Below are 18,292 nucleotides of genomic sequence, written 5' to 3' on the forward strand. Positions count from 1 at the left end.
GAGCATTTGGAATTAGTGAGCGACTTAGGCGAGCGAATCGGAGGCCTCGGAGCACCCCTCCGGGCCAATCAGAACGTGGTGAAGCGACAGGGGGGAGGGGGTGTGCGATTAGTGAGAGGGGGGTGTGCGATTAGTGAAAAGGGGGTGTGCGATTAGTAGCCCCCCTCACAAACTTGCATTTTCATCAGACATGGTACGAGTATGTCTCTGTGCTGATCCGCTAGCCAATTCTTCATACCCCTCTTATAGTGCTTCTATGAGAAGCTTCACTCCATGACGCCTCTTAATCTATCCAGTCTCTGCTCCTCTCAAGCACCTACAACCGCTACTCCAACCGACCACCCACAAATACGTTTACGCCATCCTATCACCCTCCACTCAAGATGCTTCTCGTCTCGCTCGCCCCCAATCCAATCCTCGTCATCACTATCATCATCCTGTAGGCCGCCCTGAACCACGTCTTCCACAAACTGAGCCGCCAAACCAACGAAAATATCAGAAAACTGCAGTAAACGATCGATGAGAAAATGTCGATGCTCGAGGTGGCGGTTTAGTCCAATGAAGAATGCGATTTGATGACTTGGGAGTTTGACGCTCTACACGTCGTCATACAGGTAGCTTTTTCGCGTTTGGAGACGACATGATATGCAAAGCCGGCGGATTGGCGGTTGGACAGACGACATGGCAAGCCTTGCACCCCTTCAATCGCAATTGCATACACTTACAACCGAGCGATGATGCAAAGAATCGTGTGGCAATCGCGTGTTTGTATCTCTAACAAACTCCAGCCAAACACAAACGCGAGACCGGTGAGGCTACACGAGTCCGAGATCGTGCTTGACACACACATCTTGCACTGTATATGAGGACGACATACTTCGAAACCTCGGGAATGGAATCAAAATTCAGCATCCAGCTCTCTCTCACTGGCTACTCACATCTAAAAGATGGAGTTAGCAGTGAAAGCACTCCTCTGGGCCCTCTTCGTATTTTTCATTCTCGCCACTATCGGAGGTATCGCAGTATGCGTGCTCCGATACCGTCGGCCACTCACGCGCTGCAATAACCGCGATGAAGAAACTGGAGCCAGCGGACAGGCCATCGAACTAGAAGACATCCAGGGAGTTGATCCGGGGCCTGGCGCCCAAGGCAATCCAGAAGCACGCCCACTGGGGACTCCAATGATAGTCTTCCAGGGCCGGTCCAGCGCGCTCTTCGTGGGCAATGCAGGGCCGGCTTCTCAGGGCACGTTCGGGGCTGCCTTCCAGGGTCGTGAAGGGTCAGCATTCGTCCAAGGATTTGGAGCAGGGCCAGGAAGCATGTCGCAGCACCCCCCTCCTGATGTATCGCCATCGCCTCCGGCAAGTGTGGCTTCATTGCCGGAATCGTGGGGGGCTGTGACAGAAGAAGAAGCACCATTCGAGTCCGTGGTGGGAGAACCAGTGGAAGATAATCCCAATGGCCCGGTGGTAGACCCCGTTCGAGAACCGGCACCAGAGAGATCTCGGAATGAGACGGTGATTGGCATAAGGTACGAGAACACTGCTCCCGGTCCGCCGCCCGTGTTCGGGGCGTCAAGGCTGCATTGGTATTGGTAACGGACTGAAGAGAAGTGCTGCAGGTCCACCACGTCCACCAAACCCAAATGCCACGGGAAAAGGGTCCCTGGGCCTCAGCAAATGGTACCGAGCCAAGACCAAGAAGACAAGCGGGGTGAACACGAAGGGCCGCAAGGGATGGGATGGCGGCCGGGAAGGCGAAACGGGGCTGGACTTCGCTATCAGGAAGTTACTGCCGGGATCTCTCTAGCGGAGACTCTAGAAAGTAGAGCAGCGTCAAGTCCAGAAAGCAGAGCAACGAAAGCTCCAAAAAGCGGAGCAGCGGAGGCCCCAGAATGCAGAGACGAGACAGCCAGAGACAATGCCACCAGAGAGGGAACATCCAGAGCGGGGACAACTAGAGACGGGACAACTAGAGACAGAACGACCAGAGACGGAACAATCAGAGATAGAGCCGCCAGAGATAGAGATAAAGCCCTAGCAATTTATGACTTGTGGGATTCTTTCAGGGAAGAATTGAGCAAGAGTGTACGAATACGATCATCTATGCTCAAGCGGAGGGAGAAGAACTCAGATCATGATTCCCTCTACGATCGTAGCGGGAGCGAGTATTATGGAGGGCGGCGAAGAAGAAGCACTGGAGACTCCAAAGAAGAGATAGTTCAGACCGAGACTGAGCAAGGTGGACTACCAAGTGTTCAGCTGGATCCGGATGCGGAGAAGTCTGAAAAAGCATACATTCCCGAAACACGGCCAGAACACGTTACGGAATCTGTGGACAGGACGAAAACGTCACAAAACGACGTAGTTCCGTGCGTGAGCGAACCGAAGAGAAAGAAGCCGTGGTATGAGTTCCCTCATTCGAGCGACAGTGACGATTCCAGACGACAACGAAACGGCCCAGCAACCCCAGAGGAGACAAATGCAACTGAAGTTAAGTTGGGTAGTTCATCCGGCGGTCTGCTTGACCTGAGGTTGGATGAGCCTGGAAAAGTGCACAGTTCCGACAATACATCGGCACTAGCTCCCGAGGACCTAAAGAGGACAGAAACACGACGGGAGACGGACAACAGAACGGGTGAGATGTCGATTTCTTCTCATAGCCAAACCTACCAAAAGCCTCCCCCAGTACCGTTAAAGACACTCATTCAGCGGCGTAGGGCTGCCAAGGCCGCTGGTATAGCGGCAGATGGTAGTAGGAGCCGGTGGGAAGATCGTATGGGTACAGAGGGAGGGCCCCAAGGGCAGTCAAGCGTAGGCGCAGCATCAGCGCCTGTGGGACGGAGAGCTATGGAGCTGGAGAGGCGGATGTCGGAGTCTGGAAGGATGGAATACGATCCGACGACCGGCACGTATAAGGAGAAAGATGTAAGGAAGATGCCCTGGAAAGAGTAAGATGCAGAGCTCATGTGTTGTTCAAAATGTACAATAACAGACGGCGACGTAATTCTGTGAATCTGTAGACAAGTCGTGAGTCGTCAGTAACAAAACGAAAGTCTCTGCGTTGTGTGCGTCTAGGTGAACTTAGCGTTCGTTTAGCACGCTTATATTATATTATATATAGCTGATGTCCGTCCCTTAGTGCCGCAAGACCCACCGTGCCGCAAGATATGAGGGGTACATTGACTTTAAACAACTCAGACTCTGCTCATACGTCGATATTTCCTATAATGGAACCCCTCCCATGGAAAAATTACCTTCGCATTGTCGCCTTCGCGCCCGATATATGGAGAGCCTTCTTTCATGGCGTAACAGAATTCCTTCACCACAGCACCACTATCGAGCTCTTAACTATCACTTCTGGTGCTTATAAAATGGTCTTTTCCGAGCCTCAGAGCCTCACTACCCTACTAGGAAGTTGTCATCAGCCTTGTGGCTGCTTACGCACGCAAATTCATGCAAGTCGCCACCCTGGTCGGTACTTCCGGCTGAGGCAATTACCAATTCTAGCTAGGACAAAGTGACCCCGCATCTCCGACATAATCATTACGGTGTAATTTACATTGATGGGAGAGCAACACCGGCCTGCGGGGTAGCAAGGGTAGTAGCAAGGGTAACCTAAAATGGTCTAGCGAGTCTTGGCGAGACAAGGAACGACCATCTATCCTGTTGAACCGTCTCTGTTTTCCTACAGTCATCTCCGGACTGCTTCTCTTGAGTTCTGATCGCCTCCCTGTGGTCTGATAACATGGTCCTCATTCCCTTCGCCTCCTGAACTCCCTCCAAACGCGCCATTCTAAACACGCATCAAATGGCATCTAACACAGGGCCATGCCTGCACACTACGAGATCCTTTCTCTCCTTCCTATGGGAGTTTCCTACCAAATGCCTCGAAAACTACGATCTCCGAGCAACACACACTTAAATACAATACCATCGAACGCGCGAGAATTTCTCGCCGCCGGGAAAACAGGAGTTGTCTATGGGATTGATCCTGAGAGAGTGCTGAAAGAGTTTCACGACAGTGATGGGGGCGAAGTTGAACGTCAAGTGTATCAGCAACTCGGTTCGCACCCTAATGTTGCAAAGCTGCTGGAAACCCAATCGGATGGCTCCATCATTCTCGAGCGAGGCAACTCCATGCGGAAAATCTGTCGAGCTTCCTCCGCAAATGAGATCCCAATTCAGACGAAAGTTAACTGGCTCAGACACGCAGCTGAAGGATATCAGCATTTACATGATCGCAATATTATTCATGGCGACGTGGGATGTAGCAATCTGATTATAACAAGGGATGGCCTTGTAAAGTTAATTGACTTTGAAGGCTGCAGTATTGATGGTGGACCAGCAGGTTCCTGCTACGAATGGTTTAGCTACCGCCCATCAGTGCCTAGAGTGAGTCGACGTACGGATATTTTTGCATTTGGTTGTGTAATCTACGAAGTTTTCACCGGGAGACCACCACACCATGAGCTTGAAGCATCGGATGACCGGTACAGGCAGGTTGAAGAGCTGTACACAAATAATCACTTTCCCGATGTTACAAATATTCCCTTCGGTCAGTTAATACAGAGTTGCTGGGATGGCGACTTCAGCTCTATGGACGAGGTTATTCAGGAGCTAAAGGCGTTTCGCCGAAGGCCCCTCAGTTGGCAGGCTATTACGAGCGACTGGATACGCAAATGGTTTTCTTTCTTTCTGTAACTTAGTAACCCAAAATTGGATAAGCTGTGACAGTTTTGACAATTTCTATCCTTCCGCCTTCCCCAAACTCAGGCTCTCCGCCCAAATGTTATTTGAATTAAGCTTGCCACCTAACTAATTCATATTGGCAGACCTAGCCAAAATGATCCACCTATTATTTATGAACCAGCATATATAGGAGTAGAGCACGGCCCGCTTACCCATTTGACTTGGTAGACTTCGACCGCTATCCCAGAGTCACGGCATGCTGGGCACTGACCTCCTTTCCTCGAAGAAAGCTGATCTAGACTTGTATCGCGCGTTGGATTTTCGCAACCAGAGCCTGGTTTTGGTGATTGAGAACATCTCTTGCGTAGGCGTGTCTCTATCTTATGTTGAACCGGCTTTGTGCACTCGCCTTGGACAGCAAGGGTGATCCCATAAGTACACATGGTGAAGAGTTAAGCCTAGTCGCCTAATAAAATGAGAGGGTAATAGTATTGAGATGATGAATCGTGAGCTCTAAAAGTATTCTGGTATACTGGTGTTTTGAGGATTGAGAAGTGGGAAGATAGAGGACGTCAGAAATTGGCCAGCAGCCAACTCATCGTATCGATAATGCCAAGCGGCTTTTCTACGGGATAAAGTGTTGACTGGCATATCGCCGGCACCCGGTCGCTGCCTTCCCTAACATCTGAGTTAGCCTGATCGCTAGTCATGTTTCTTTGGGTCTGAAACGTTCATCAGGTCCAACGCGCGAGACGCTAGTTATACTGAGGAGTGCGTGGCCATCAGCATTGACAGAGAGCCTCAATGACTTGAAGGATCACCGGAGCATGTTGAACCGCTTGAACCACTTGCCGAGAGCGTTCACTTTGGCTTTCATCATCAGGGCTTGCAGGTACGTGAATTCGACTCAAGGCCGTCAGATTTTGCTCTAAGGGTGACCTTGCTTCAGGACACGTATGGGCCTGTCCATGCAAGCTTCCTTCGTGTTCCGACTACGGCAAGTCCTGGAGCCTACGAAGCAACTTTCTCCTCCATTTGTACGAGCAAGATGCACACAAGACGACAGCGACGACAGCGACGACCGAGGAAATGATTGAAAGAGTGCAGGAACAGCTTGAAAAGCCAAATGCACCTGCTGTCGCTCAGGTCATTTTGGAGTAATGTCGAATGCTCCCGCGTGTACTACTGTTACTTATGTCAATGCGAACGGAAATACGAGCAGCACACCTGTTCATGTCACCAAAAACCCAGCAGACCAGGCTATAGTTTGCAAGCCTGCTCTCCTAACTTCGCTAGCTCGATGTTAGTGACCACTAGAGCGATCAAACCAAACCAAACGACCGGGTATCTTAAGGGATTATACGATTTAGATGTCATCTTGCGGGAAGTGTTTTCTTAGGCAATTAGTAAGATTTCGTGATGGGACGGGGAGATCAGTTTAGAGATTCCAATGGAGTACAGGCTGTAGTAAACTTGCATAAAATAGTAACTATTCTCGCGAGGCATCGTGTGGATTAGAAACACTTTTTAAGTATGGTACCAGTCGTGTCTCTATTGAAGGGATCCGGCTCTATCATATCCCGAATAAGACACTTCCATCTTTGCGGAATCGGTTCTAGCACCTTGTCCTACAATTCACCGGCGATACCGTCGTATGAGGTGGTATTCTTATAGAAGCCGGTACCCTTAAGACCTTGTTGTACCCACTGCGTCTCTTTGATTTGAGTTTCGGTGCGATACGGAGCTTCCTCGTGCAGCATCCCGTGCTGCCACAGCTCGCGACTCTGCGTAGCAAGAGCTAGTGAGAATAAAAAGAATGCATGTAGCAGGAGCGGATGAGAACTTACGGTTACTCCCAAAGCGAATATATCAGAAGCAGTGGATGTAATCCCTAGGTTCCACGTTTCTGGCGGACGATACGGAGCAGTATAGAGCAGATCTAGCATCTTTATAAATGGGCTCAGTGTTACGGCATAGCGGTAGCCTGGTATTAAGAAGAGCGGCATTAGAAAATAATAACACTAAAGCATTGAGTCGAGACTTACAACTGCCCAGGTCCATGAGCTTTGCTCCTATGATCTCTCCATTCTCAATACGCACCCCGATGTTCTCCGGCTTGACATCTGAGACTCTGTCAGAGTAAGGAGAACTGTATAGGCAAAGCTCTTACCATGGTGCGCACAGTTCTTCCTACGCATTTCCAAAAGTGCATGCATCATGGACTTTATCGTCGTAGTGATTGAAGTGTCGGTAGATACGAGCCCAAGGCTACATGCCTCCTTCAAATTGTACTCCATCTTTTTCCTCCTAGCAACTTTTGCAGCACTGGCCCTCGTTGGTGTCTACAAGTTGTATAAGAAGTACAAAGCTTCCAGAGAGAAAAGGAAGCGCGAGGAGGCCGCAAGGTTCGGAGAAAGCCTGGCACGGAGTATAACGCAAAGAACTGATTACCAGCCGTCCGCTCGAGATGATATTGAGCTTGGAGCTATTGTTACGAGGCCTTTGAGCGGACTAACTTTAGTTCCAGAGCGAGTACGGCCCTTTCCTGCGTATCTTCCTCCACGATCTGAACCGCGACGGCGTTTTGGGGGAGATGGTAATGGAGCCCTTTTGTGGGCCTAGCGTATTGGTAGTTTTCCACAGTTGATGAAATTTTGAGGAAAGAGTTGACAACGACGTGCGCTGTCTTTCGATCGGGGCGGTGGCTGTGATACCAAGTAGAGAGCACGCTCTTTTGATGAGATGGGATGTCTCTCTCTTGTCCATGCGCTGGCCGTCCATACTTTTGAAGATCCCACAGTATTCAAGGGTGTTCTAGAGCGCTAAAGGAGCATCAGTAAGGGCACATAAAGTAAGTGACAATGGCCAGCAAGGCTACAAGTGCTACCTTGTATTTAAAACCGTCTCATAGCGCGCCTGTTAGCTCGTCTCATGCTTGAAACGTTTTTACCCGACAATGGTCTTTTGTCAAGATCTCGGATATAGGGCGATTCTTCTTCTGCGAAATGACTTCGATTTCACGATCGTTTACATTTACTTTATGTCTCCGCGAATTCCGAAGTTCCCTCACCAAGAATGATGTTCGCTCCGAATCATGAGTTTGAGCCGCTTTCGTTCGTACTTGGAATTATCGCAGGCTGCCTCTTCTTAGCACTTGTCCGGACGTGCTATCACTTCGCCAGCCGGGTAAACATGCAAAGAGAGACGATAGCATTGGAAGTAGTGAGGGATGTACAGCAGTACGCTGGGGGAAGCCTGGGAGGCGGGACTCCCGATGAAAGGGAGGATCCTGAGCTTTGGCCCACACAGCCTTTGCGTTTCGTAGGAACTCTGGGCACGGAAGCTTTGGGAAACGATGACACCAAGAACGACGCAGGGAGTTTCGATAGTGGGGTGTGAAATGTGTGGAGCATGAGCACTACAGTTAGGACTTCATAAACCGTTGCAACGATACTTGCACGAATGGCAGAATATACACTGTGTATTCCAATTGGTTATTTATCTACCGAAGCTATCGGAAACTGCACTTACCCTTTGACCGATTCTTACACGCTCATGCGTCAGTGGTTCCCATGTCAAAGAGCAAGAACTCCGCTGGCTTGTCGCCGACGCTCTCCACCTCGATCTTTCCAGGCCCCTTGGCCTCGATGAATGCGCCATCTCCTTCCCCAAGCGTCGTTTCTCCGACTTTGATCTTCGAGCCACCCTCCTTGGGCTGTGCCCGCTCGCTCATGACGACATGCAAGTAGACCTTTCGTGGCCCTTCTTCGACAATATCATGCGAAACGGTCTTGCCAGGGCTCAAGATGCTCGCGTCCATGCTAAGGTCGGCCTGAAGCCCGATCGGCGCAACCTCGCCCTTCTTATCGCCTAACCTGTCGGTGTATTCCATGATCCTGACCAGTTTATCCTGCTTCTGTTCGTCGGTAAACTTCTTCGTTTGATAATGGGGCTTCAAGCCCTTCTTGTTCGGCTTCGCCCAAATTTGCAAGAAGTGGCACTCGTCGTTTTTGTTCCGGTTGTATTCGCTGTGCGATATGCCTGTTCCTGCGCTCGTGAACTGAACTTCTCCGCGCTTGAGGTTCTCGAGGTTTCCGAGTGAGTCCTTGTGCTCTAGGATCCCAGAAACGATGTATGAAAAGATTAGGAACTCGGCGTGAGAGTGTGTGCCGAATCCCGTCCCTTTCTCGACGCGGTCTTCGTTGATAACGCGTAGTGGGCCATATGAGCCGAACTTCGGGTCGTAGTAGCTGGCGAAGGAAAAGGTGTGGAAGGAGTATAGCCAGCCGTGGTCCGCGTGGCCGCGAGCCGACCAGGGACGCTTTGTGATCTTGGTTGCTGCTGAAGTCGACATTGCGCGGATTGTTGAGGGCGTAGGTTTTGGGAGGAACTTTGGTAGAGAGTTGCGGAGAGGGGTGAAGAGAGCCAGGATGACTGCTGCAATTGCGATTAGGATAGCAAAAGTTTTGGTTGAGAAGAAAGATGTGGTGGAATTTGGAACTGATTTGCTTTCTGTCATTCAGAATACAAGAGCCCGTCAATTGGAACTCGAGTTCGCCTTATATACACAGGGGAAACTAAGAGGGACACCACCAGGAGGTTCTAGATAGACAAAGGAGAGCTGCTGGCGTGGGGTATAATGCTAGGTCAGTTGTTTGTAAGGAGGGGTGCTGGAGATTGAAGGCTGTAAGCGATGACATACGCAATGTAAGCGGCCAGTGCGTCCTTTTCAGGTCTAGCGCTGCTTAGTGCTGTATTCTATCACTCTTCAAGATCCCACTCGAGCATTTGCTTGTTCTTCGAACACATGCCAATTGACTCGCCTTGCATAGAGACGTCTTGGTTCTCTTCTCAAGATGCTTACAGTATCTCCTTCGTGATTTGAGGCCATAAAGGCTCTCCTCGCCAATAGAAAGGTAAGCGGAATGACGCCGCTTCTTTGCTTTACCATATTTTCCATGACCATGAGTGATGAATTATGGGAAAAGGGCCCATTCACAAGTCAGTTGCTCTAGGTAGTAACGTAATCGCTCTTGGAATTGGGCCATGGAGAATTCTCCTTGGAAGTAACGATAGATGCCTAGTGAGCGGAACTAAGCCGCGCCAACGGGGACCTCTCCGTTCTACGGAGTATCATTGCTCAAGTCGTCCACCATGCCTCCAAAGGCTCCGTACTGCGAGGGCGCGAAACGTCCCTTCAATCCCGATACCCTCATTCGCGATTGGGACAAGCATCCTTCTCCCGAGAAGGGTCCTTTTTCGAGTAGCATCACTCTCATCTTCGGACTCCCTCAAGACGACAAATATGTATACAATGCGGGTCCGGCGGGAGTGACGCTGCTACAAGCCCAAATAGCACTACTTGCAAAAGGGAGGAATGGACTCCACGGCTGGTATCGCGATGGCGAAGGGAACGAGGTACGCCAGACTGTCGGATCCTTTGCAACGCTTTCGTCTCAACAATCTTGCTATGGGTATTCCATCTCTACCTCATATCCCGAAGTTCTCCCCATATTTACAATTCCAGATACTTCCACCGACAGGTGATGATATAGTGGCATACGCCGCCCTATTCGACCCTTCAAAGTCCATCGCAGCAGCCCTCCGAGCCTTCGAAAGCAACGCCAAAAAGGGCTCTCGCCGGCACGAGATTGCCCAACACCTCTCCTCCCACCTACTTCTCCCTCGCGCTGGCCTCGTTCTTGGCAAAAGCAAGCGCCAGCACATAAATCCATACTACGACTTCTGGCGATGGTCCTGCAAAGAACTCGAGTGGGGAGGACCATTTCCGAACACCGCCAACACGAAGATGTCCCACCACATCCTACCAGTCTTCTACCATCATTTCGGCTGTGTAGTCCCCTCGTACGCTGCGCTTTATACGATAGCACAGTTGGCACAACCGAAAGGCGGACCCAAGGTCCCTAGTAAGCCTATATTGGATATCGGGTCGGGCTCGGGCTATTGGACGTTTATGCTGAGAAAGCTCGCTCTTCCGACGCATATGTCACCGCTAGTGGTGCACGCGATAGACAATCAGCGCTCCTTGTACCGCACGATGTGGGTCGGCGATACGATACCCGCAACCGGGGAGGAGTACCTGGATGGGCATGATGGAGGCAAGAACGCCATACTATTACTCGTATACCCGCAGACGGAGGAGGAGTTTGTACGGAAGACGGTGGAGCACTATAACGGTGGTGTCATTGTGGTTGCTGCCACGCAGAATGCGGACGGCTTCACGGCTTTCAAGGAGGGGACGATGAACGTGTGGATGAAGCGAGAGCATCCCGAATTTGAACATACGGCTCAGATACCACTACCAAGCTTTGCGGGAAAAGATGAGGCACTCTATGTCTTCGAGAGGAGCAATAGTAGTGCTCAGCAGGCTAGTCAAAGCTAAGTAGAGGAGAGAGAGTAACTCAAAATTAGGGCACAGTTGATTCTTATTTTCCATCAACGCAGGCGATATATACAACCGCGTCTCCTCCAAGACACAACGATGCTTGCCATACATACTATTAACAATTCCCGGTATTGGGCACATTCCCATAACGTTGTAATCCCCTTATTTGACTATACTATACCGCATAACCACTTCTTTAGAGAGCTAGTCCACTAGAAAGAACAAGATCCATACCAACCACATTCCTAATACGTACGCTTGAGATCATCTCCCAAAACACCAGAACCATCCCAAGCGGCAAGGTACCTACCTGATTCACTTGCAAGTAGCTCTATAAAGAGACCCGCAGTTCTTATTTCACGCGCGCGACTGGGCGCCGGGCTGAGTCTCCCCTTTGCGCAACCTTGCGCTGTCTTCCGAAAACAAGTCGCCGAGCACTTGCATTGGGGCTGTTCATCGCACACAAGAGGCCGATAAGGTGGTGGAGAAGACGTCACGTTCACATTAGAAGAGTTATCAAGAAGCACTTTGGTTGCTATCCAAGTATGTACTTGGAAAGATTATGGATTGAAGCTAAGTGTGGTCCAACGAAAAACAATAGCAGGCTTTGCTCCCTCAAGTAAGATTGCTGGTCTCACGAGTACTGATCCTCAGCGCCACGAAGAGGCGCCTGCTTCGCTGAAGAATTTTTTTTGCGTTTCGGACTGGGGTCCCCTTGACGTCGGTGCAAACGATCCAGTAGGAACGCTAGCTCGCGGGGGAGTGCACCGGCGGGCGAATTCGAAGCAACTGAACAACATCAAGTAACGTACGTGAAGGACGTTACCTAGATCGTTGCTCAGCGGCGTTGGCTGCGAATGGTCTGGACGTTCAAGATGTCGGACAGCCGCCACCCAATGGATTGTCGAATGTTGGGTACTACATGTCGGTAAGAATATAGCTAAGATGTCGAAGGTCAATCAACATACCATTTTATGATTAAGAGGGTATGACATGCACCAAGGGAACCCGTCACGCAAGGAAATTGCCCGACAACCCGACGGTAAGGCTGCCGATGGGAGTCAAGATGTGTGGGATTCACGCAAGTTTATAGTTCTACAGCTGAAGAACCCCTGCCAGCTGAAGAAGACTCGCTTGCTTATCTCATATTGCTCTTGAGGAGATTTGATTCGCCGTCTGCTTGGTCAGAAGGACTGCGACAAGGATGCCCGCACCGAAGCTGCAAGACCTGCCTTAGCTCGAAGTTCATTTGGGAATTCGGTGTGTTGGCTCTACACCATTAGCGGAGAACGACCACTACGATAGAGTTGAGTACGCCACAGCCACCGCTAATACGAGAAATCTAGTCGAAAAGGTTCACCGGTGCCCGCACTGCCCCATTCCCTAAATTGGTGCCAGGGCCTGCATTTCTAAATCATTCCCGTCATGCGAATCGGTATTCAGGTAATCAGAGAACAGCTTTCCCATCATTTGAACGCATTAAAACTCCGCTAAGATTAGATATCAATGTTACCAAAGCTATGAGGTCCTCACGACGAGGACAATCCCTTGTGGGAATGACCCTGGATGGAGACATCCAGGTCCATTCCCTTCTGTCGCAAAGTGAAACTGGCCCGACATATATTGCCCAGGACCTATCGGCTTCCACGTTCTACGAACTGAAGGTCTTCTCAGCCAGCTGGGTTCCACGTAGCAAAACACACCTGATGTGGCGTGAACATGAGAGCCTGGAGGCAGACAGCAGGTTTATAAAAGCGTGGAGACGAGACAGAAAGGCATGTACGCTATTGCGACTCCCTAAGGCTCCCTTGGTGACCGAGGAGGGGATTTTTGTGCTAGATGCTGGCAAGAGGATTGCGGTTGCTGCTGGGAGCTCTGTGAGAAAGAGTAACCGGAGTTTGGGCCATGCAAGCGCCCCGGTACCGGACTTTGATGATGAAACGGCGTTTCCGAGCCTTGGTGATGGTACCCTTCGGACCAAAAGAGCTAAAGATACGCGGTATATTGCCCCAGCCCCAGGAAACGGCCGAATACCAGACGCCACGGAGTCTTTGAACAAATGGCTCGCAGCCAGCGAGAGTATTATACAGAATAATTCAAATCGGCAGGTCCATCATGACCGTAATATTCGTGAAGCTACCGTCCAACCTATGGCTCAGGCCAAAGAGGAGAGGGATGACCGGGACCAAAAAAAAGAAAGGAAAAGAAAGAAGAGGGCGAAAAAGAAAAAGGGAAGAGAAGAGAAGGGAGAAAAGGAGAAGTTAGAGATCGAAACAGTGAAGAAGACGGTAGAGGAAAATGGGAAAATGGAGAAAGAGATAAAAAAGGAAAATATAGAGCAACAGCACCAAAGAGAGGAAATTGGCCAAGAGGAGAGAAAGAAGGGGGAACATATCACGCTACGTACTACTGCTACAAAATCGACGGCAGAATCGACTGCAAATTTGATCTCTTCGAAGTTTGACAGCATTGCATTGTTGGGAGCAGCAGAGTCTAGCCCGACCAAAAACCTGGAGAATATCGTAGTGCCTCCAACGAATACCACCATGTGGCAGCGCTCACTCTACACTCGTCTCCCATATTCATGGGAAAACGCTACGAACAGTTCGGGAAATGGTGTCTTTGCTCACTACGGGTTTGTCGACCGCAATCAAAACTTTAATGGCTTCTTGAATCGCTCTTGGTGGTCCCCAATCATACCAGGAAAGAGTAGTTTTGAAACCGCCCACCACAATCAAAAACAGAAAGTTATCGTGGATACCACTCGTCTGTATTCTGAGCTCCCGATATACTATCCACGCGGAGTGCAAGCCGCTTCCCAGGAGACCGAGATTCGGCTGATAGAGCTCAAGCCGGAGTTCATGGGGGACTCTATCTTCTGCAACATGTATTGTACCAGCTTGCAAAAGAAACCCGAGTTCATTGCCCTATCATATTCCTGGGGAGATGTGGACAAGACGCATACAATCCATGCGAGGGGCTACGAGGTCCCGGTTACGAAAAATCTTCACCAAGCCCTGATGCAACTACGCAAGCCGCAAGAGTCTGCTGTTTTGTGGGTAGATGCGATCTGCATTGATCAAGCCAATGTGCAAGATAGAAACTACCAAGTCAAACAAATGCCGAAGATATATAGCGCAGCACAAGAAGTGGTGGCCTGGCTGGGTGAAAGTAGGTTTCTGGGTGATGAGGCTATGAGGCTTATTACGCTTGCTCCAGAGGACCTGCGGAAGCTGAAGCGCTCCAGCGTACAGACGGTTCTGGATGACCTGTTCTCCCGCCCTTATTGGAGTCGTGTGTGGGTGGTGCAGGAGTTGGCATCAGCCAATCGATCCCGACGAGCTTGTACATTACGGTGTGGTGAAAAGTCAGTCACATTGAATCAGTTCGCGGATTTTTTGCGGAGGATCCTACGCCAGATCAAAATTTCCGAGCTCCAGACGATAATGCGGCCGAGGTCGCTACTATCTCTCAGTACACAAGATCCCAGCAAGACGTTTCTGCACAATCTTTGGGAGTCGTCAAGCCTTCTAGCCACCGACGCTCGTGACAGGATATACGGAATTCGCGGAATTTCCCCCAAGTTCTATCGCGATAATATCGAAGTCGATTATACGATCGATTTTGAGACTCTTTGCAGAAAGGTCATGGCGCTCATGGTTAAAAAAGAACGCAGCCTTGATGTCCTCTGCTATTTCCACAGATATACTTCTGAAGCCACGTCCCCGTCATGGCTGCGCGACTTCAGCAAACGAAATCCGGGAATACCGCCAGATATGTATTCGTGTGACAAGGGTCGAAAAGCAAATGCTGAGATCGTAAATCGCATTCTGCGAACGAGAGGTGTCCGCATCGGCCGTGTGGCGGAGATTAGAGTGTTCAACAAAACGACTCGCAAGGACCCTTGGGCATGGATGCCGAAAACTGACCTCAAGCTGAAGTCGGAATTGAGTGCAATCCAGGACCTAGCCTTCAATGCACTCCAGAAACATCATCCATATGAGAATCGCTTCCTGGAGATGTTTGCGGGAGGGAAGCAACAGGCAACGGAGCAGCTTGGGAAAGAGTACCATACTCGCTGGCGGAATATTTGGGACAAAAGGATTGCCTTCGAGAAAGGCACCGTCAGCTCAGATGAATGGGAACGATTGGACGAGTCATTCTGCAGCACTTTCGCAAGACTTATTGGTCGCTGTGTTTTTACAACGGTTGAAGGAAACCTTGGTTTGGGTCCTCGAGACATGCAGAAAAATGATCTTGTTTGCATCATTTTTGGCTGCAGATTACCTATCATTTTGAGGAAGGATGGTCGCTACTATACATTAATTGGGCCGGCCTATGTGGACGGCGCGATGAACGGGAAATTCGTTCAGGAGTCTGAGAAAGGAGATAGATTCTGGATTCGATGATACCTCCCCGGCATTCCCAAGATACAGGACCTCTTTGCGTCCGGTGACCTAGCGTGAAAACTGAGTCTTTTCTGCGTGCAGTCCAAGACGTCGGTTTCCGATGAGAAAGTTCGCTCGGAGGTACTCGACGACGTGGACTTGGAAACAAACGGCACCTACCTAGGTACGACAGGCTTGCCATCGTCAGGTTTGTGGAGCCTCCGCGAATCATCGCGGGGCTTTCAATCTCTTGGATACCAGCGAGCAGTTGGTCTAGTGCTCGGGTGGTTGATCAAGGCTGTGGCGTCCGTTCTGCGCTTAATTTAGCGAGCTTTGGAGTAGGATATATATTTGTAGGAACATAAATAAATGAGATGTCAAATACTTGAAAACTTGTTGTATATCTATTATCCCTAGGCTGATTGAAGGCGTGAGCCATGCCTCACGTGACGGTTGTAGTGGCGTCCCAAATGCTATTGGTTAGGTACGGATCTAGGGTTAGTGTAACCCTTGTATGGAGTAGAGTAATTCAACTCTAAACACCACTCTTCGTCTACCTATATGCTTGTAAGGTCGAGAAACCGTCTTTTGCGATCTGAGATAACCCGGCGCGGCTCCGGACAGTACACCCCCGGCGTACAGTAGCAGCGTACAGTGGGGCTCACAACCTCAAATTTGAACATCAACACCATCATCTACGAGAGTTCATACGCCTCGTATGTACGTCCATCAACCTCAATCACCATCTTCTTGCCCTTCTTTGCCTCCTTAGCTTTCTTAGCCTTAGGCGCACTCTTAGCCTTCACTACGGGCTGCGCAGGGGCCTCATCTGTATGCGAAGTTGATGGCCGCCGTCGCTTGGGAACACTCGAAATGTCGGCCTCTTTTTCCTTAGTTCTCTTAGCAGTAGTAGTTCTCTGAGCCTTTGGAGGTGCGCGAGGTTTATACGGAGCTCGAGGTTTCAGGGGGGGCTTCGTAGGTGTACGTGGCTTGCCATGTACATTCATAAACTTGTAGTCATACACCTTTCTGTTCCGTGGCCTGTGTAATATATGTTTCGAGGCCTCCGAGAGTGACGAGTCGGACTTCTTCACTTTCTGGTTCACTAATTGGAGGTCTTGGCGTCGCTGCAGGCACCTTAGGGTGCCGTTGTGGCACTTTGAGCTTATGCCTGGGTCGTGTTTATGTTTAAATTTGAGGGTGTGATAAAATATACGCAGTCGTGCTACAATAATCTCATGCACGTGACTGTACGAGACCCACTGTACGTCCAGAGCCGCGCCCGAGATAACCGACATGCCACCGTCGATTTATGAAAATTGCCAAGGGTGGTCAGGGTACGAACACCCCGATAAGAGAGGCTTGCGTAGGTACAGTCCACTCGCGCACCTCGGCTTTGGGGGCCAAACTCTGGATAAATACGGTAGAGAAAAAGTTCTTTTTGGAGATACTTTCTTTAGTTAGCTAAAGGGCGTTCGTTATGCAACTAGTCGAAGGCTTCAGAGGCAAGGCTGGAACTGCAGAGTTTTAGACCTCAGCCTTGGTCTTGCCCTTTCATTCCTTTTTCACCTCTCTGTCTCTCTCTCTTCTTCTCGTCATACACCTCAATTGCCATGGCGGAACCGCTTACCACTACTTTTGACCCACCGTCGCAATGTACGCAGGATGTTTGGTGGGTGGACGACGGAGGCTTCGAGCTGCTCGGTGGGACATTCAGCTCGTGCTATCCACCAAACTTCACACCAACTTCAGTATTCTATTACTCTCCAGGACTATACTGCCCGGATGGCTACTCCACTGCATGTACTTCGTCCGGAAACGCGGGCGATGACACCATCGTGACCTGCTGTCCTACGTCAGTACAACATCCGAGTTTCCAGGCTGTCTATCCACCCTCTCCTCAGGATCAGACCAGGCTGTAATAAGAGCGTAAGCTAACTACACTTCTAATCTGTAGAAGTTACACCTGCCAGACAGCCCCTGTGTGGGAGATTGAATCAACGCTAGGCTGTAGATCCGCGGTGACTGGATCGCAAACGCATACGGTCAAGTCGACATCCGGGACTAGAGTCAATACATGGGGGCCGGGAGCAGCCATAAACGCGTACAGCGTTCAACTAAGGTTTCAGGCCTCTGACCTTGTGAGTTCTGCACACTTCATGATAGAAGTTTTCCCTAGCAGCGAGGCAGAGCATGACTAACACTGGTTTGCAAGGGCATAACCACATCTGCTCCTACATCCGCCGCGGATAGCACAACATCCTCCCCTACTACCATATCTTCTTCGACCACTACATCCTCCACCACATCCTCATCAACCGCCACCAGCGGTCCCTCTCATGGTGGTCTATCCACTGGGGCGAAAGCAGGAATCAGCGTTGGGGTTGTGCTTGGCGTAGCCTTGACTGCAGCTATTATATTTCTGGCGTTAACAATCAGGAAGGGAGGAAGAAATGATCCGAGTAATCAGCGTCCCTCTGGTGGCACCAACTTGCCGGAATTAGTGAAGCAGCCCGCTCTAGGGTATGGGAGCGCCGCTCCAGTGTACGGGAGTACCGCTCCGGTGTATGGGAATGCCGCTCCTCCAAATCCGGGAATGCAGGGAGCAGGACACCTGCCGCGGCACGAATTGGGCCAACCTCACGACCAGTCGTGGGAGTTGCCTGCGCATCGATAAACCGCGACCCCTTTGTGCTGTGAGCGTTTGTTGCAAAGGGGTAGACTCAGGTTGCCACTACTAGCGTGTCAGTGGCGTTACATCCTTCCATATCCGTAACAAGGGGGAACAGGGGAGTACCCCCCCCCCC

General features: G+C 50.4%; 10 protein-coding genes across 10 annotated transcripts; 7 read left to right on the forward strand and 3 right to left on the reverse strand.

Annotated features, from left to right (window-relative positions):
• Positions 1 to 947: 947 nt before the first annotated feature.
• Positions 948 to 1,809, forward strand: BDZ99DRAFT_524816 (uncharacterized protein; the record flags this gene model as incomplete). Its single annotated transcript, XM_033725938.1, has 2 exons — positions 948 to 1,551; positions 1,622 to 1,809. 2 exons carry the CDS (start codon positions 948 to 950, stop codon positions 1,807 to 1,809), a joined length of 792 nt encoding a protein of 263 aa, XP_033572060.1.
• Positions 1,810 to 2,105: 296 nt separating this feature from the next.
• Positions 2,106 to 2,954, forward strand: BDZ99DRAFT_524817 (uncharacterized protein; the record flags this gene model as incomplete). Its single annotated transcript, XM_033725939.1, has 1 exon — positions 2,106 to 2,954. The coding sequence occupies one exon, from the start codon at positions 2,106 to 2,108 to the stop codon at positions 2,952 to 2,954; it is 849 nt and encodes a 282-aa protein (XP_033572061.1).
• Positions 2,955 to 3,705: 751 nt separating this feature from the next.
• BDZ99DRAFT_466758 (kinase-like protein) lies at positions 3,706 to 4,769 on the forward strand. The gene has a single exon (XM_033720859.1). It carries the CDS (start codon positions 3,831 to 3,833, stop codon positions 4,701 to 4,703), a length of 873 nt encoding a protein of 290 aa, XP_033572062.1. The 5' UTR covers positions 3,706 to 3,830; the 3' UTR covers positions 4,704 to 4,769.
• A 1,435-nt stretch (positions 4,770 to 6,204) lies between these two features.
• Positions 6,205 to 7,085, reverse strand: BDZ99DRAFT_112953 (uncharacterized protein). Its single transcript, XM_033712439.1, has 3 exons — positions 6,862 to 7,085; positions 6,737 to 6,814; positions 6,205 to 6,675 (listed from the first exon to the last, which is right to left on the reverse strand). The coding sequence occupies exons 1-3, from the start codon at positions 6,986 to 6,988 to the stop codon at positions 6,320 to 6,322; spliced, it is 561 nt and encodes a 186-aa protein (XP_033572063.1). The 5' UTR covers positions 6,989 to 7,085; the 3' UTR covers positions 6,205 to 6,319.
• A 470-nt stretch (positions 7,086 to 7,555) lies between these two features.
• On the forward strand, positions 7,556 to 8,145 carry BDZ99DRAFT_112973 (uncharacterized protein). Its single transcript, XM_033712440.1, has one exon. It carries the CDS (start codon positions 7,767 to 7,769, stop codon positions 8,088 to 8,090), a length of 324 nt encoding a protein of 107 aa, XP_033572064.1. The 5' UTR covers positions 7,556 to 7,766; the 3' UTR covers positions 8,091 to 8,145.
• Positions 8,146 to 8,155: 10 nt separating this feature from the next.
• On the reverse strand, positions 8,156 to 9,348 carry BDZ99DRAFT_466762 (RmlC-like cupin). Its single transcript, XM_033720860.1, has one exon. It carries the CDS (start codon positions 9,208 to 9,210, stop codon positions 8,245 to 8,247), a length of 966 nt encoding a protein of 321 aa, XP_033572065.1. The 5' UTR covers positions 9,211 to 9,348; the 3' UTR covers positions 8,156 to 8,244.
• A 383-nt stretch (positions 9,349 to 9,731) lies between these two features.
• On the forward strand, positions 9,732 to 11,332 carry BDZ99DRAFT_450632 (uncharacterized protein). Its single transcript, XM_033718176.1, has 2 exons — positions 9,732 to 10,109; positions 10,219 to 11,332. Exons 1-2 carry the CDS (start codon positions 9,846 to 9,848, stop codon positions 11,092 to 11,094), a joined length of 1,140 nt encoding a protein of 379 aa, XP_033572066.1. The 5' UTR covers positions 9,732 to 9,845; the 3' UTR covers positions 11,095 to 11,332.
• Positions 11,333 to 12,387: 1,055 nt separating this feature from the next.
• Positions 12,388 to 15,863, forward strand: BDZ99DRAFT_113017 (HET-domain-containing protein). Its single transcript, XM_033712441.1, has 2 exons — positions 12,388 to 12,540; positions 12,593 to 15,863. The coding sequence occupies exon 2, from the start codon at positions 12,618 to 12,620 to the stop codon at positions 15,504 to 15,506; it is 2,889 nt and encodes a 962-aa protein (XP_033572067.1). The 5' UTR covers positions 12,388 to 12,540; positions 12,593 to 12,617; the 3' UTR covers positions 15,507 to 15,863.
• Positions 15,864 to 16,180: 317 nt separating this feature from the next.
• BDZ99DRAFT_480519 (uncharacterized protein) lies at positions 16,181 to 16,783 on the reverse strand (the record flags this gene model as incomplete). Its single annotated transcript, XM_033722338.1, has 3 exons — positions 16,181 to 16,474; positions 16,509 to 16,656; positions 16,749 to 16,783. 3 exons carry the CDS (start codon positions 16,781 to 16,783, stop codon positions 16,181 to 16,183), a joined length of 477 nt encoding a protein of 158 aa, XP_033572068.1.
• A 315-nt stretch (positions 16,784 to 17,098) lies between these two features.
• On the forward strand, positions 17,099 to 18,162 carry BDZ99DRAFT_524823 (uncharacterized protein; the record flags this gene model as incomplete). Its single annotated transcript, XM_033725940.1, has 3 exons — positions 17,099 to 17,340; positions 17,443 to 17,626; positions 17,701 to 18,162. 3 exons carry the CDS (start codon positions 17,099 to 17,101, stop codon positions 18,160 to 18,162), a joined length of 888 nt encoding a protein of 295 aa, XP_033572069.1.
• Positions 18,163 to 18,292: the final 130 nt, after the last annotated feature.

The sequence above is a fragment of the Mytilinidion resinicola genome (genome assembly GCF_010093595.1).
Source record: "Mytilinidion resinicola strain CBS 304.34 unplaced genomic scaffold BDZ99scaffold_19, whole genome shotgun sequence".
Classification (NCBI taxonomy): domain Eukaryota; kingdom Fungi; phylum Ascomycota; class Dothideomycetes; order Mytilinidiales; family Mytilinidiaceae; genus Mytilinidion; species Mytilinidion resinicola.

Coding starts and splice junctions, on each gene's coding strand:
- BDZ99DRAFT_466762 (XM_033720860.1), bottom strand. CDS start 9,210: ATGACAGAAAGCAAATCAGTTCCAAATTCCACCACATCTTTCTTCTCA.
- BDZ99DRAFT_466758 (XM_033720859.1), top strand. CDS start 3,831: ATGCCTGCACACTACGAGATCCTTTCTCTCCTTCCTATGGGAGTTTCC.
- BDZ99DRAFT_112973 (XM_033712440.1), top strand. CDS start 7,767: ATGATGTTCGCTCCGAATCATGAGTTTGAGCCGCTTTCGTTCGTACTT.
- BDZ99DRAFT_113017 (XM_033712441.1), top strand. CDS start 12,618: ATGAGGTCCTCACGACGAGGACAATCCCTTGTGGGAATGACCCTGGAT.
- BDZ99DRAFT_450632 (XM_033718176.1), top strand. CDS start 9,846: ATGCCTCCAAAGGCTCCGTACTGCGAGGGCGCGAAACGTCCCTTCAAT. Junction 10,110..10,218: donor GCGATGGCGAAGGGAACGAG/GTACGCCAGACT, acceptor TTACAATTCCAG/ATACTTCCACCGACAGGTGA.
- BDZ99DRAFT_112953 (XM_033712439.1), bottom strand. CDS start 6,988: ATGGAGTACAATTTGAAGGAGGCATGTAGCCTTGGGCTCGTATCTACC. Junction 6,815..6,861: donor GAAGAACTGTGCGCACCATG/GTAAGAGCTTTG, acceptor ACAGAGTCTCAG/ATGTCAAGCCGGAGAACATC. Junction 6,676..6,736: donor GCTCATGGACCTGGGCAGTT/GTAAGTCTCGAC, acceptor TCTTAATACCAG/GCTACCGCTATGCCGTAACA.